At 42.6% G+C, this 16,035-nt stretch overlaps 1 protein-coding gene across 1 annotated transcript in view; it reads right to left on the bottom strand.

Annotated features, from left to right (window-relative positions):
• Positions 1 to 12,863: 12,863 nt before the first annotated feature.
• The window catches only part of LOC146594301 (maltase-glucoamylase-like), a 53,376-nt gene continuing 50,204 nt past the window's right edge, over positions 12,864 to 16,035 (bottom strand). The window contains exons 45-47 of the mRNA XM_085307712.1: positions 15,878 to 15,927; positions 14,312 to 14,482; positions 12,864 to 12,926 (exon numbers count right to left, since the gene is read on the bottom strand). Of these exons, the coding sequence (XP_085163838.1) occupies positions 12,864 to 12,926; positions 14,312 to 14,482; positions 15,878 to 15,927 (284 nt within the window). The remainder of the gene's footprint in view (positions 12,927 to 14,311; positions 14,483 to 15,877; positions 15,928 to 16,035) is intronic.

Here is a 16,035-nt window from a genome sequence, read left to right as displayed (position 1 = left end):
AGGCGGGGCGGAAGCGGCGGCAGGGGTGGAGGAGAGAAACCAGAGTGCAGGCAATGGTGTGTGTGTCTGTGTGTGTGTGTGTGTGTGTGTGTGAGAGAGAGAGAGAGAGAGAGTGCGTGCACTCGCCCACGTGTGTGTATTTACATGCAGGAAAAGTGTACTTGGATGCGAGTGTGGGCCTAGGGGTTCATTTGGGTGCAGAGGATATCTGAATGCAAGCAAGAGATATTTGGGTACAGTTAGTGGGGTATTTGGGTGTGAGAGATGGGTATTTGCATGCAGAAGGGGGTATCTGGGCGCAGGAGCGGGTATTTGGATATAGCTGGGTGTGGGATGGTATGATAGGGCATTAGGGCATGGAAGGGGGCTGGTTGGATGCAGGAAGATGGTATGTGGGAATGGGAGGGGGGTTTTGGGTGTGTGAGGGGTTTACTTGTGTCTTGAAGGGAACATCCTTAAGCACAGGGAAAGGAATAGTAGACTGTGGAAAGGGTATTTGGGGGCAGAAAAGGGGATATCTGAGTACAATAATGAGTTCAGATCAGCTGCATTCCCTTCCACGGGTCCTTAGGTTAGCTCCTTTCCCCTCCATGCACCCTTAGGTTTCCTCCCTTTCCCTCCATTTTCCCACAGATCATCCTTATTCCTCTCCACCCACACTTACTCTGGTTTCATTCTTTCTTGTATGCTCAGTTGGTCTCTATTTCCCTCTGCCTGCAATCCAGTCTCCTTGAGACATTACTGAAGATACCTAAATGCGAGTGCCAGTCACCTCCCTCTTTTCGTCACAAGTCGAGAACTTTCCATCTCTAATTTGAGACTTCAGTTTTCCTTGCCATGCTGCACACTGATGATCCTTGATGTTGCTCAGTACTTGGGGAAGGAAGCTCCAGAGAGATTTGTTACTGCATATCACAGCTCCCCTCCTTGGACCCTTTCATGTTCCCCCACAGATAAAGCCATAGGGGCCTGGTGACATCTTCCAAGGTGTTTTGCTATCCATGGCATGTCTCATTAGTCCATGGTAGCCTCTTAATGTTTTCTTCTATGTGTCTGGAGGCTAGTCTAAGAAGGGCTTTTCTAGCCTGGGTGTAGCTTATGTTCTTGAGAGCCTCCTATGCCACCTCACCTACTCTGCTGCTTTCCATGCATCGCTGTCCACARAGCTTTTAGTCTTTGCAAATGCAGAATGATTTTTTCCATGGTTTTTCCCATTGCTTTCAGTCAGACTTTGACCCTTTGCTCAGAGCTCAGCCCAATTCATGCCTTCTCTGGCCTAATTTTGTGAGACTCTATTTCACAGTACCCTTCCCTCCTCCTACATTTCAACCTTGCTCATGTCGGTTGGCCTAAAGAAGGCACTAGCTGCATAATCTAACTTTGCAGTAATCTGAATTTATTTCTGTCTATGTATCTTCTGTTGAAATTTGCCTTGACTACAGGCCACATCTTCTGCATTTGTCCAGAGTTAGTGGGATCTCTGATACCAAACCTCTGAGCACTATGTCTTCAGAACACACCTCACCAGCGTAACACATCTCCACCCCTAGGCAGGGGTGAGAGCTGCTCATTGCTCCTACCTGAGCCATCCCTGAGGTCCCAGCAAAGGCCTGACTCAGCAATCAAGGGAAACTTTCTGCTGAGTTGCAGACAGCCAAGCTCTCATGCCAATGTTCTGACCTCCCTTCCAATTTTACCTCTKTCATAGCCCAACCTAGGGAACAGCAGAGTCCAAATCACCTCTCAGAATGTGGCTCTCATGGTCCCTAGCAATGGATAACTTCCAGCTCTGTGGGAAGGGACTCTTCACAATGCATGTTGAAAATCAAGCTCTGGACAGCCAGTCGAAAGACCCTTTTCAGTTCATGATGTTTTCAAGGCACTGTGCAAACAGTAGCAAATACCACATTTTTTTCCAGGGTGATGCTTCATTGTGGCAGTGCACTGGTCACTAAGCTGAGATACCAAGTCTTTCCTCCCTGTGCACTGAGTTACATACAATACAGATAGAAGCAGTTGCTCTGTTGAGGGATGCATTAATAACAACCAGTGCCAATAGCTTATATTTATTAAACAGTGTTGCTTTTGCTTCTCTGAGTGCTGAACTCAGCAGTATGCCCTGGGCTCTTGGCCACATTTTTCCATCTGAGGCCAGGAGCACATTTGTCCTACCCATCTGCCAGGTGTCAGCTGTAGCTCTACACAACCAGAAAGTGGCAACTCTCTGCTCCTGGCACACAAGAAACATCTCAGCTTTCCACATTGGTAGTTAAGGGACCACTTTTCTTCAAGATAAGAAGTGATGCTTGCACTGGTCCTAATTTCCAAGGAAAGCCCATCCTTAGATTTTCCCTGGAAATGAGCCACATAAGCGGGTGCCTGAAGTCACTGTTACTCCTCTGGCAGAAACATCCTCACATGTGGGAAGCTGCCGCGTACTCCTCCAATGGAAACTTCACCTTCCTGTTAACCCCAGCCATTAGGTAAGAAAGAGCCCATGTCACCAGGAGGCCCTACCACAATTGGATGGCCATTCTGATACAACCTCAGTGATCTCAGAATCCCCCAGCTGTTTGACCTCATGCAGTACCACCATGCACCTCTGAGCTCTAACACTGCCCCCTCCAGGAACCCCAGTGCTTAGCTGAACTGGCTTGTCCCCTCAGGAGCAAGGCAGACTGGGGGCTCCCTGTGCCCTGTGCTTAGATGTGTCTGGGACAAAGGGAATCAGAGAAGGTTGTGGGCCTGCTTTGCTCAGATCGACTAACATATCCTGTTTCTCCAATGTCCAGGAGTGAATATGGTGCCCAATGCTACATGTGTTTCCCTGTCCTCAGGTCAACACAGATTTTATGGAATGCTTCAAAATTTGAGCTTAGCTGAGGAGGAAGGAGGCAGCAGTTCTTATACTAGCTGCTCCTGCTCCTGTTCATCATAGCTGAGAGTGGCCTTCAAAGAAAGAAAAGGGGAAAAAAAGACTGAAGATGTAAGATAGGAACCACCCTCCTCGTGTGCACCTGCTTAAGAAAGCGTTTAGCTTTCTAAGTAAAGACTAATCAAATTAAACACAAAGGTCTTGAGAGAATGGGAGAGGAAGGGAGAGGCAGAATGATCAAAGGAATGGTGATAGAAAGTCCCCAGTAACCTACTTGGTGAAAACAGAGCACTCTACAGGTTGTTCCTAAGATCATATTAGAAGAACAGTTACACCATTGTAACTGTTACTCCATTGTAACTGCATACACAACCCAACAAGGTGACTCAGTGAAAACATCTCTTTCCCAGGAATGCCATGCAGATTAAGGGGAATTATGGTCCAAAGGGATAAAGGACAACTATAGGATGCAAGGGGACAAAAATTTTGATGTGGAGCAGATGGAATTTGGGAACTGTATGAAACCAATTATGGGATGTTTAGGGGAACAGACACAAAAGAAAGGGAGGACTCAGGACAGACAGGAGAGAAACAAGCTTGGGAAAATAGGAATAAAAAGGAGAAAAGGGGCCAATAGCATGTAAGCAAGGGCTAGTCAGTACACTTGCCTGATGGAGCACTTTGCATGATCACAGCAATCTGTCCTAAATTGGTATTAAATCCTGTTTCTTCTGTGTAACTGTGCTCCCTGTTCTGAGCCTGTGTTCAAGAACAGCAGTGAACTTTAAGCTGGACTAGCTGCTGAGCAGGATAGGAGATCTGGGTGCTGACTTCTGGAGAGATCTATGCTCTGTGCCTGTATGCGCAGGTGCATGTGCGCATGTGTGTGGGCAACTGGGCAACTTCCAGTTGGACCAGCCAGCATGTCAGACAGGGGAGACCTTGGCAGGGTCTCTGCAGAACCAGGGTCAGGGTATTTGTGCTGAGTGGGCTTTTGTGGGTACCTGTTGAGGTGTCACCCTCCTATCTGTGCTAGTCTTCCTGCTGTGGTGCCATGGGCTGTGTCCTTATTGGCTCTGTGTGTGTGTGCGTGCATGCGTGTGTGTGTGTGTGTGTGTGTGTATTTGCACATATCCAGGCTGGAGCTAGGAACAGGATCAAAGAAGCAACCTCTCCTCTCACTGGCCCAAGGAGGGGACATGCCCTAGTTCCTACAGTTAATCAGGTTCAGTTGCCCCTAAGGTAAAACTTTGCTGGGTATCACTTAAACTGGTGGTTTGCTGTCTGAGTTTTTTTCCCAGTGACATGGCCTGATTTTTTATGCCTGTGAGTGAACCTATGATTGAGGTCTCCCTCTTTCAAGAGGCCTGCAGCACTCCTTTCAGTTGTTTGAACATTTGGGGTTGGGGTAGACTGGAAGACTGGAGAGGGTGAAAGATTCTAGATGTCTAACAAGAAACATACTCCCAGCTCCAGAGAACAATATTCTATGTCCAATAAAGAAGGACCTTTACAAAAAAAAAAAAGAGGCCAATATATAATATCAGAAAAGTATGTTTTTGAATGTTAGTRCACTGGAAAAAATGCCTCTGTTTCTGAGGAGTGCCAGCTTGTGTTTGTGAGGAGGGACAGCAATAAGCATTGCACTGTTCATATACATGCTTGGGAACATGACAAAGAAGCCAAATCAGCAGGATTGACTTTCCACTGGCTGCAGAGGTAAAATAACACTCTAAGAAGCTTCATCTTTCATTGTTAATGGTTTTAATGTCCTGCTGATTTTTTCCAGATCTTTGGGCACTTCCTTATCTATCAAATCACAAAACTGTATGAGACAGTACTTGATTAGGAGTTGTTTCAGTTGCATGAAGACCCATACCTATATGACAGGGCCCTTGGCAGTGACAGTGGGGTGACACTGGGCATGCTCATGTTGCGGAGCTGTGTGGCATAGTACTCTCCCAAGGTTCAGCCTCACAGCTGAGCTCTGGCAACCTCTCATTGCTGCAGTCAGCCAAATTGAATTAGGCTGGCTTGGAAGATGGGGTTTGCTGCACTGAAGATGACACTGCATCAATCCTGCTAGCAACACTGTGCTGGAGCTTGAGCTAATGCTGGGGAATGGGGCCATGGAGATGGGACACTTACTTCACAGCTCTGCACATCATGCTGCTTTAATTGATACTTGGTGGTGCTTGCTATGTGGGTAAGAAGCACAGGGAGAAGCATTTACAGGACGATAAAGAACTGATTATTATCACTGCAAAAGCAGGAGGTGCTCTCTTGCCAGGCAGGGAGTGGAGGGGTGGGTTGCAGCTGGTCCTCTTGAGCATTATCTAATCATGCCCCTGGGTCTGGTGAAAGCAATCTGAAGGTGGACTCCCTCTACTGGCTTTTTGTCCTCATCTCAACTCTCTGAAATCGAGAATTTTCAGATTCTTTTATTTATTTATTTATTCTCTCTTGACTGCCTTCAAGTGGCACAGAATTGCCATTGATTAGCACCTAGATTAAGATTTCTTCTTCTGTCTGTGTTGTGTTTCTTGTCTTCAGCAGGCAATGCTGTGTACCTCTGGGGCTGAAAAAAAAGTGAATGCCAACTATCTCGGAGAACTTGAAGCAGTTCTTACTTGGTCCCAGTGCGTAGGGAGGAAAGGATTGGTATCTAGGCTTAGTGACCACTCCAGTGGGTTGGACTCATTGCTCTCTGCAGATTATTGCTGGGCATATTGGTTATACTCCTTCCTCTTGACATTACTTATGGAAAGACCTGGGAGTCCTGGTGCACAGCTGGTTGACCATGAGCCAGCAGTGCGCCTTTGTGGCAAAGGAGGCCAATGGCCTCCTGAACTGCATCAGGAAGTGCATTGACAGCAGTTTGAGGGAAGTGGTGTTTCCCCTCTAGTTAGCACTGATGAGGTCACACCTGGAGTACTGGATCCAATTCTGCACTCTCCAGTAGAAGAGAGATGGAGCAACAAGTCCAGTGGAAGGCCAGTAAGATGCTTAAGGGTCTAGAGCATCTCTCATGTGAAGAAAGGCTGAGAGAACTGTGACTGTTCAGCCTGGAGAAGAGAAGACTGAGGAAAGATCTTGTGAAAGTTTTTAAATATCTGAAGTGAGGGTGTAAAGAGGATGGAGTGAGACTCTTTTCAGAGGTGTCCAGCGACAAGACAAGAGTCAACAGCCCTAAACAGAATCTCAGGAAGATCCTTCTGAATCTATTTTCCTGTTGGGGGTGACTGAGCACTGGAAAAGGTTGCCCAGAGAGGTGGTGGAGTCTGCATCCTTGGAGATACTCAAAAGCTGCCTGGACAGGGTACTGGACAACATGCTTGGTGACCATGCTTGAGCAGGAGGTTTGAACTAGATGATCTTTAAAGGTTCCTTCCAACCTCAGCCACTCTGTGATTCTGAGGTGTTTCTAGCCCCACATGGCTGCTGCTTGCAAAAGGTAGTCTCGTCCATACTCATTCTTTTATCTTCCTACCATCCCGAGGATGCAGCCACTGCAACTGTAAAAATATGGTCAAAAATCCCTCCAAACGCTTTCATAAAAACCCCGACTCCAACTGACTGGAAGCTTGGAAAGGCTGCTTAGCTTTGGGCATTCCTGAATGGGCAAGTCATGTACCAGTATCAGTACTACTGGCTTTTGCCAGCACTCATTGTGCCATACCTGTTCCTTGGCCAGAAGTAAAGTTCCAAACGCCCCTCCCACCACTCCTCCAGCTGGGAATCCAGAGGCCAGGAGTCTCCCAGCCCCTTGTTATCTAACACTGCAGGCCAAAACTTGATGATCTTCTGAGGTGATATGGAGGTTGCAGCTTATAGGGTCCTCTGATCTGGAAATAGACGTCACCATTACTGGCAAGTAGCATCTGTGCTTTCTTATTCATACAGGTGCTCACATTTCTATTATTAACAAGTAACACCCTAATGGATGTAAAGTCCAAAGAAGTGAACTTTTGGGGGTCTCCAACRTCCTAGATATGAACTTAATTAGAGGTCAAACCTTCCATGATGCTCAAGGGAATATATGATCCCTCGGTGTCTCTGAACCAAACATCCCACTACCCTGGGTAATTGGAGAAGCACCTCCCCTACCTTCTGTGATCCATGCTGTTAATCTGCAATACTCCCCAAAACCTGCAAGCCTGGAAACAGATCACTTCCCTCCTCTCACAGGAGCAGGGAGTAATTGTCTGTACCCACTCTCCTTCTTATAAGCACTGTCTGGCCCATGTGCAAACCCAATGGCTCTTGGCAACTGCACCAAGGTATAAATTTACCTCTTCTCTCCATGTAGCAGTTCCCATAGCTGCCAAGGTACTCAATGCCATCTGCCTCGCCTCTTATATATGGACAGTGGAGTTAGACTTTAAAGATAAGTTTCTCCAGTGCCTAATCCACTCAGACAACCAGGCTTATTTTGATTTTAGTTTGGATGCCATTCAGTACTCTTTTACTGCAGAGAACTGTTTAGTTTACTACTGTTTAATTTGCCACTTTGTCTCAAGCCTATTGCCACAATCCWACTATCTCTCACAATCTCTTAGTTGCAGCATTAACTGAAATGCTGCTCATTTCAGTTCATATCCCCACTCATGATATCTCTCATCACCAGTCTATTGATGATGTCCTGTTGGGTGGCCCAATACATGAATCTGTTACACAAGATATGATGCTGTTGATTTCAATCCTTAAGGAATGCTGGGATCTTTCCACTCCTCCTGACAAATGTCAGGGTGCTATCCAGAACATAATCAGCTTACAGGTTTCCCCGTGTGCTGGTACTAAAAGAATCCCTGAAAATGTTTTACAGTCTGTCATACCTTTACCTACTCCTTTCTCTAAGCACAGCCTGCAGAGACTTCTTAGTACTTTAAATTTCTGACATTCCCATATTCCTTGTTTTAGCCAACTAGCTTGCCCTTTGTATTCCTACTGCATAAGCGCTCCACCTGGGACAGGAACAATACTCACCAAAAAGCTCTAACCTTATACTTCTGTTCTAAAACATTCAACAGAACCACTACTTAGGCTCCCCTCACCCCCACTGGTAGACTGGAGCTCAGAGTCCAATAGAGTGAGCATGAAGCATGGTGAGACCTATTCCAGAAAAGAGGCTGTAAAGATTCCACTCCTGAAGCATTCATTTTGGTAGCAAGGGGTGCGCAAGGCCTCATGCCTTACTTGTCACTTTTCTTGCCCTTCCTGACATTGACAAACTCACCATGGATTGTCCTCTCACACTTACAGTTCTGCATCCCCTTCTCTGGGATGTCTTTTGCAATGTTTCCTTTCTGGAGGACTGTGCACAACCCAATGCTCAGTCCTTGGTATTGCTGCCATCATTGACCAAGTTTGCCCTCTAGTTCCCAACATTTTGTCCTCACTCCACTATCTTTTCCCTATCCTATTTTAGATGATAATCCCCAGACTTACCTCTTAAAGAAGCCCCTTCATTCACCTCCTCACATGAGGGTACTTAGTTTACAGATGGCTCCACAATTTTCTGCAATAATGCTTGGTTCGGGTGTGCTGCTGCCATTCATACCTGTGACATGCCATTAGAGGGGTGTCCAGAATTCTTTTAGATGCCAGGGTTAGTTGCACTGAACTCAAGAGATCATCATTTGTCAAGTGAGAGAGTTTATTAGAGCTAAGAGATTATAACAAACATGAAGGTATAGTAAAGCTAGAAATGTAACAGAACAGAATATATATGTATATGTATATGTATATGTATATGTATATGTATATGTATATGTATATGTATATGTATATATAAGAGCTCTGCAGCACAATCATGGGTGCATGGTACAGCAACCACTCTCACCCAATATAGGCCACACTTCCAGTCCCATTTTTCCCCTTTTCTCCTCATCACACTGTTGTTATCAAGGATATTCCCGTGGGTGGATCGTCAGGTCCACAGGCCAGCTGACTCTGGGTCAGAGTCCACAACAAGTGTACATGGCTCTCTCTCTTTTATATCCAGTCAAAACAATGCCAGGCCAGGCCATACAAAGACAACATGGCTCTAGCAAATACCAGCGTGTGCATCAGCAGGTCACCTCCTGCTTAGCACACAGCACTGCTCAGTGGATATCAACGTGCCCATTAACAGATGTTCTGTGGGGAATGGCTCCACAGCACTGAGGTGTCTACAGTGTGGGTCTGCAGTGTCACTTCTCTTTCGTCTGGACTGGTCAACCATGAGGTCACTAGAGGAACCCCAAGCTGCAGCAACCCCACAATGTGGTGATGCTGGTTGCAGTGCACCCAGGGTTTGTTTACTCTTGGGGAGCACCCCGCAGCAAACTCCTTTTCTATGGGATGCACCATTTGATGTGCCACACTCACCTGTATAGCACTTGTCACTCCACCCCTTGACACCATCAGACATACACAAGTTTTTCAGAAGTCAGCAGATTCCCTTTGGTGTGCAGTGGAACGCTTTTCAGTAAGCACAGGGTACTGGGGAAGTGCACACTGTTATTCATAGATGCCAACTACTTGTAATATCATATAAACAACTTTTAAAATTAACAGTCTCTATTCTAATAGCATCAATATTTGTCTGACCTATTGATCCAAATGTGGTAAATCAAAGTATTGTTCCAGTTCAATATGTTAACATAGAAATCTTATTTCCCTTAATTACAAGCATTTCTTTCCTGCACAGAAAGATTGGTTTGATCATAACCAACACTGAGGACATCTTCTTGTGAGTTCCGTGTGATCTTTGGTGAATTAGTGTCCTAACACAACACATATTTGCAAGCAAAACAGGCGGCTTCCTTCAGTACAGGTTTCACAGTATGAAATACCTGCCTCCCAGTTTAAAACTATATTCTTTTTCAAAAAAATCTGTTAGGGCACCTATACGTCACATGCCCCTACTTGAGAGGTTGGCAAATAATTAAGTGCAAAACCATTTTACATCTTGATTTAAAAGAGTTCAGGCACGGATGGTTCTGTCTTCTATTGCTGCTATGGTTACGGAGAGATTCACAATTGCTTTTTATAGTTCAGTTGCTCCTGGTCAGGGCATGAGTCTAGACAGAGAGGAAAGAAAGAACACAGGTCTTGGAGAGGCATCCAAGTCAGAAAGGTTAGTGGCATGTCTGATTAATCTCCATGAAAGGATCTACTTCTCTAGTAATTCAAAATTCGTCTCTGAGTTTATATAACCCTTGCAATTGGGTTTTAAGGCTATTCGACCCTTGTAATTAGGCCCAGCAGCAATTTCTCTCTCTCAAGATAAGAGATAAAAGATTGCTATTAAACAGTTTCTTTGTTCCCCAGACTGGAATATTTCCTTTCATAGGAGCTTCAAATGTAGTTGGTCACCATTTCCCCTCACTAGAAAGCCCTAGGGCTCTTATCTGCAAAGCCCAATCTCCATCCTGAATCCTGCTGTGCCTCAGTGGCAGGCAGAGTAGATAAAACGGGGGTGGGGGTGGGACACAGAGCATTTCTCACCTTCTTGCCACTAGCCTCTGCAGCAGCAGAGTGCAACAGCTATCACCTCTCCAGGAGCTTTGTCTTCCATCCATCAAATATTTAACTCTTCCATCTGTTCAGCATTCTGGTAAGCAACTCTATCATCACATTTTTTTTCTGCACTCACTGTATTAGTGATAGATGTTATTTTCTTTCATAGGATGCTGGTACAAAGCTTTTTCCTCCCACAGGTATGGTTTTCAATACAACTGGGAGTTTTGTTTTTCTCACTTGAACGAAAAAGTCAACCTATGTGGGACAAGCCACTACTCTGCATTTTTGTAACTGTTTATCCAATTTCCAGTCAGCAGACAGAGTTTATTCATGAGTTGTAACATTTTGAGTACACTTGCAAAAGGATGACTCCCCCACGCCCTCAGGCTGAGTTTCTGTCCCCATAGTCTCGGGAACCCATCCTAACTCGGCAGCCCATTGCTACCCTTTCATGTAAACACCTTGGTCAGGTTCAAGCATAATGGTTATGTTTCCATGCACACCAAATCTCCAGTGAGGCATCACCAACGCAGGAGACCCCAGATGTCATGCAGCCCAATGTACTTACAGCCCCAGAAGTAGAGTGGTTTACGGCCCCACAAAATCCTCAGCGAAGCCCCAGTGGGCCTTGGCCAGCCCATAGACTGGTGAATTTGCTGCCTGAAGGCATAATGATTATCAACTTTATGATGCAGCACTTGACACACACACTCACATACTTTCCTGTTGGAGGATTAGGTCTTTTGGCCCATTTGATTCTTTTCACAGAATCAAAAATAGGTAGAGTTGGAAGGGACCTCTGGAGATCATCTAGTCCAACCTCCCTGCTCAAGCACGGTCACCTAGAGCGTGTTAGAAAGGATTGCAACCAGGTGGGCCTGGAGTATCTCCGGAAAAGGAGACTCCACAACCTCTCTGGGCAACCTCTTCCAGTGCTCTGTCACTCTCCCAGGAAAGAAATTCCTCCTCACATTCAGGTGGAACTTCCCGTGGTTCAGTTTTTGCCSATTGCCTCTTGTCCTTTCGCATGGGACAACTGGAAAGAGTTTGTCCCCGTCCCCTTGACATCTTCCCTTCAGGTACTTGTACACATTGATAACATCCCCCCTCAGTCTTCTCTTCTCCAGGCTAAACAGGCCCAGCTCTCGCAGCCGTTCCTCATAGGGCAGATGCTCCAGTCCTCTGATCATCTTCGTAGCCCTACACTGGACTCTCTCCAGGAGCTCCATGTCTCTTTGTACTGGGGAGCCCAGAACTGGATGCAGGACTCAAGATGTGGCCTCACCAGGGCTGAGTAGAGGGGCAGGATCACCTCTCTTGACCTGCTGGCAACACTCGTCCTAAGGCACCCAAGGAGACCATTGGCCTTTCTGGCCACATGGGTATGTTGCTGTCTCATGGTCAGCTTGTCATCCACCAGCACTCCCAGGTCCTTCTCTGGAGAGCTGCTTTCCAGCAGGTCAGCCCCCAGCCTGTATTGGTGTATGGGGTTATTCCTCCCTAGGTGCAGGACTCTGCACTTGCCCTTGTTGAACCATGCACTCAAATTAGCCATTGCCCTAGTTTTTGCCAGGAAACTTCAAATATGGAAGCATTTGGGAATAGGAAGCATTTTAAATAGGTTTTAAGTAGAGTCACTAGAAATTACTCCTATCTCTAACAGGAAATTATTCTCAATTTATTTAATTAAAAATGCACTTTATCAAACTCTTTAGATCGCATACTGTATTCTTGAGATACAAAAATATCTTTAACATGAATTATTATTACAGTAAGCATACAAAAATATTTCCTTCAGTGAAATAAAAGCTCAGAGAATAAAATTTCTCAGTTAACGTTGAAACATCAAATTTAATTTCAAAGCTTCAGATCAAAACATTGGAGAACACAAGTTTCTGGCTAAAGTTATACAAAATACTTCAAAAGATTTTTGCGAGTACTTTTGTATTCTATAGATCAACAACAACTGGAAGCATCATTTCATGTTTAACTGCCTTTAAATACTTCTCAGTAGTAGTGACTTACACAGAGACTATTAAAATCAAGACGGAAGCTAAATGTAGGTAGACTTACAGCCACATATACATCAGTTATTATCAACTACATCTTTTTTATAAAATTCAGAAAACATAAAATCAGCCAGAATGTCTACTTTGGTAATCATATAACAGATTTTAAGTTTGAAAGGTGAAGCTATATTCAAGTGCCATAATATTTAAAATACAAATTGTGCATCACATGAATAGTTTGCAGTTAGCCTTGGACAATAGTAAAAAGTACTTTATAGGCACATAATGCCTTACCATGAACTGAGTATAGCTACTGCATTTTTGTAGCACAAAGTATTTTAAGATTTTTTAAAAAAGCAGTATGAAAATTGAAAGACCTTTTTAAAAAATAGGAAAGTTCCAAGGTGTTATTTGCAGTGTTATTTCCCTGTTACTTGAGTGTTATTTGCAGACCAGTGTTATTTGCAGGTACTCTAGCACCATTCCACTGTGTAGTCTCTGCCTAATTCAAGTTCAAGCTGTTGTATTAACAGGACCTTTGAAAAACAAACAAGCAAGCAATGACTAACTCTTTTTTGAAAATGCCTTGTTTTTCTACAGTTAATATAGAAGATAGCAGATTCTCATTTCAGATTACAATAATTTATTCTTATTTCCCTGATGCTTGCATCACTATGAAGTTATTTTAACTGACATATATTTTGGATTCCTGAACCCAGAGCTCTGATCCCTTCCTTTTTATTTAAAGATTATGTTCCTTTTGTTTAAACACAATCTTGGCACAGATTTTAATTTCAACTGTGCATTCCTTCTTTTTCCATCCAAAAGCAAATGGAAAAAGAAATATTTCTCCTTGCATTCTTAATTCACCTTTTCCATTACTTGCAAAGCTTATATATTTTTGGCTTGCCACTGAAAGGCCAAAAGAAATGAGGCTCAATCGAATACTGAATTTTGTAGAAAAGGTGGTAAAATGCCAGTAATAAAAGAGATTAGGTTGTCTCACTTTATGAGAAAACTGGCAACACCAAATGCTACAGCAGTTCTGTTCATACATGGAAGATGTTCCATAAGAGGCTGTCTTGAAGGGCACTGCAATTATACCAGCATATTTCAGTTGTCTTTAGGAGATCCTGACTTTATTACTTTGGGTCACTTGACTTCTCCATGATAACATATATGATAGAGCACAAAGGAAAACAGTAAGAAATGCACTGGATGCATACAATTCASATAGACCGAAACCTTGACACACTGAAGTTCATGGAAACTTTGATAATAACTTCAGAAGGACTAGGATTTTACTTCTACAAGTAGGAACCCTGTACACAGGGAGCAACTAAGAGCCTAAATATGATGGGACAGAAGAAGCGATGTTATTGGGCAAATTGTGTTGGAAAATGCAAACACTGTCAGAGAAGGCTGACAACATCAGGATCATGCAGAGCCTCAGCACTTGTAGTTGCTTTTCCTTCTTTCAGATATCACAGGTTGCTAATGAACTATCAAAATCAGTGAAAAAAAAGAGAGAAAAGCTACCAGCTTTTCAAAGTCAGGAGAGATTTGGGTTCCTCCACAATAATTTCTACAGTGAAATGAGCCACTGTATGAATTGCATGATATTTATTATTTATTAAACAGAGTTGAACTTAAACATTAGCTAACTATAGCTTAGTGTCTTGCTGAAAACTTGCAGTAGTGACTGGTGAAAATATTTCAGAAATTCTGTAAGAGAAATTTTTTATTGCAGAGGTATCCCGAGTTCTTACCTCCAGCATGCCAGTGTCTTTGTTGCAGTAAATAAATCTTTTCATTATATTTTATATTTTATTTTATATTACAGCTGAGCTCTGAATGCCAAATGTTTAAGAACACACACAAAATTGTGAAGACAGCATTTCCCCTTAAGTTATCTACTCACCTGGTTTGTGCTGTTATAAACTAGACTATGAGTAGATTCAACTGCTTCACTGTTCTGTGATATTGTCACATTTTGAACGTTTGACATCACTCCTAAGATTTTAATTTCAGTAAACTTTAAATTGTTTGGATCAGCATAACCCTGGTGCAAAACCTTGATCTCTAGAGCATTCTGAAAAAAAAAAAAAAAAAAAAAAAAACAGTGATTTGATCTGTTTGTTTGACTATTGCATGTCAGAGAATGCTTTTCTCAGCCTGCTTGAGCCTTACTGTTTTCTTCCTTTTATTCTGTTCTTTTATTTATTTTTTAATCCATATGCTGATATTTATTTGTCAAATATTGAGAGCTTCAGTTTTGGGGGATTGTTAATCTGGCTAAATCCTGGTCTCTACTATGTCTTTAATTGTACGCTAATATGTGGCACAATAAACTGTGCTGTCTCCACTGCTTCAGTGGGGCACAGTGAAATACCTGTGCATTCACGTCTCCTGATATGGCCAGTGTGTAGTACGGTTTACTAGTAGAGGCACTGTAGAAGTAGCATGGAGGCTAAGACAGTTTGCTCTTTTTCTTTGGAAATTTGAAAGAACTTTACCATTTCTAGCTCTGACTATACTCCAGACTAGATATATTTGGTTTGGATATGATCTTCTTTTTCTAATTTGATGTAGTAGGTTTTGTGTCATATATAGATACATACACTTGACTGTGTGGCTTTGAAATATGCATGAATTGATGATCTAAAATTTATTCATTTAATTAGACACTAGTAAATTATCTTTAAAAGAGACCCTGATTATACTACTAAAAAAATACCATTGTACTCGTACTTACTTGATTTTTGCATCGATGTATATTTTCATTTTATAAAAATAATTTATAAAATAAACCTATATGTTCAAAATTATATGAAAAATTATAATATCATAAATACATAACACACAAAATAAGCTGAAATAAATACCTTCAGAATATTTTTAAAATTTGCTTTTAATAAAATACAATATTAATTATATTATATTAGATCCTGATCAAATACACTCCTTCTCAGCTCCTTCATATACATCAGAATAACTAGCAAATGTGTACATTTAGGATTCTAGTCAGTCTACTGTTAAGCTGCAACCTGCTTTCCCACTGGAATCGTATAACCAGATATGGAATATTCCTATATCCAGATATGGAATACGAGCCAGTATCTGTCTTAGAGGTTTCAGGCTGGACTAGCCACTTAATACATATATATGCACATCTGTGAAATGACCGCAGTGAGTTAAATTGTCCTGATTTATACTGATATGAATAATGCAAAGTGAGTTTATCCTTCTGATATCAAGTTTGTTAACTTTATAGAAAACTTGCAATCTCAAACATTTTTTTTTTTTGAATTAACAGTTATGGACCTGCAACAGTTTATGATACTAAATGAGAACTAGTCTATTATAGAGAATTAATGTTATGGCAGGCTATCTAAATAACAAAAAATTCTGAACTAAAATACCTTGGGCCAAATACATAACAATAATCACCCAAAGTAATCAAAAACTGAAAGGTAACATTACATACCTGTGTAGCACTAAATGATGTTAGCAGATATCTACCATCTTCATATGCATCTGTTAAAAAAAAAGAGTAAAGTAAAAAGCTCAATTCTTAGGTATCAAAAGAGCTCAAATAACCAGAGGAATTTTAGGTACTTGCCTTTTGGCTCTATAGAGAACAGA

This window comes from Rhea americana, unplaced genomic scaffold (assembly GCF_003343005.1).
Source record: "Rhea americana isolate MKP2758 unplaced genomic scaffold, rheAme1 scaffold_262, whole genome shotgun sequence".
Taxonomy (NCBI): domain Eukaryota; kingdom Metazoa; phylum Chordata; class Aves; order Rheiformes; family Rheidae; genus Rhea; species Rhea americana.
This window is presented reverse-complemented; position numbering and strand designations above follow the sequence as displayed.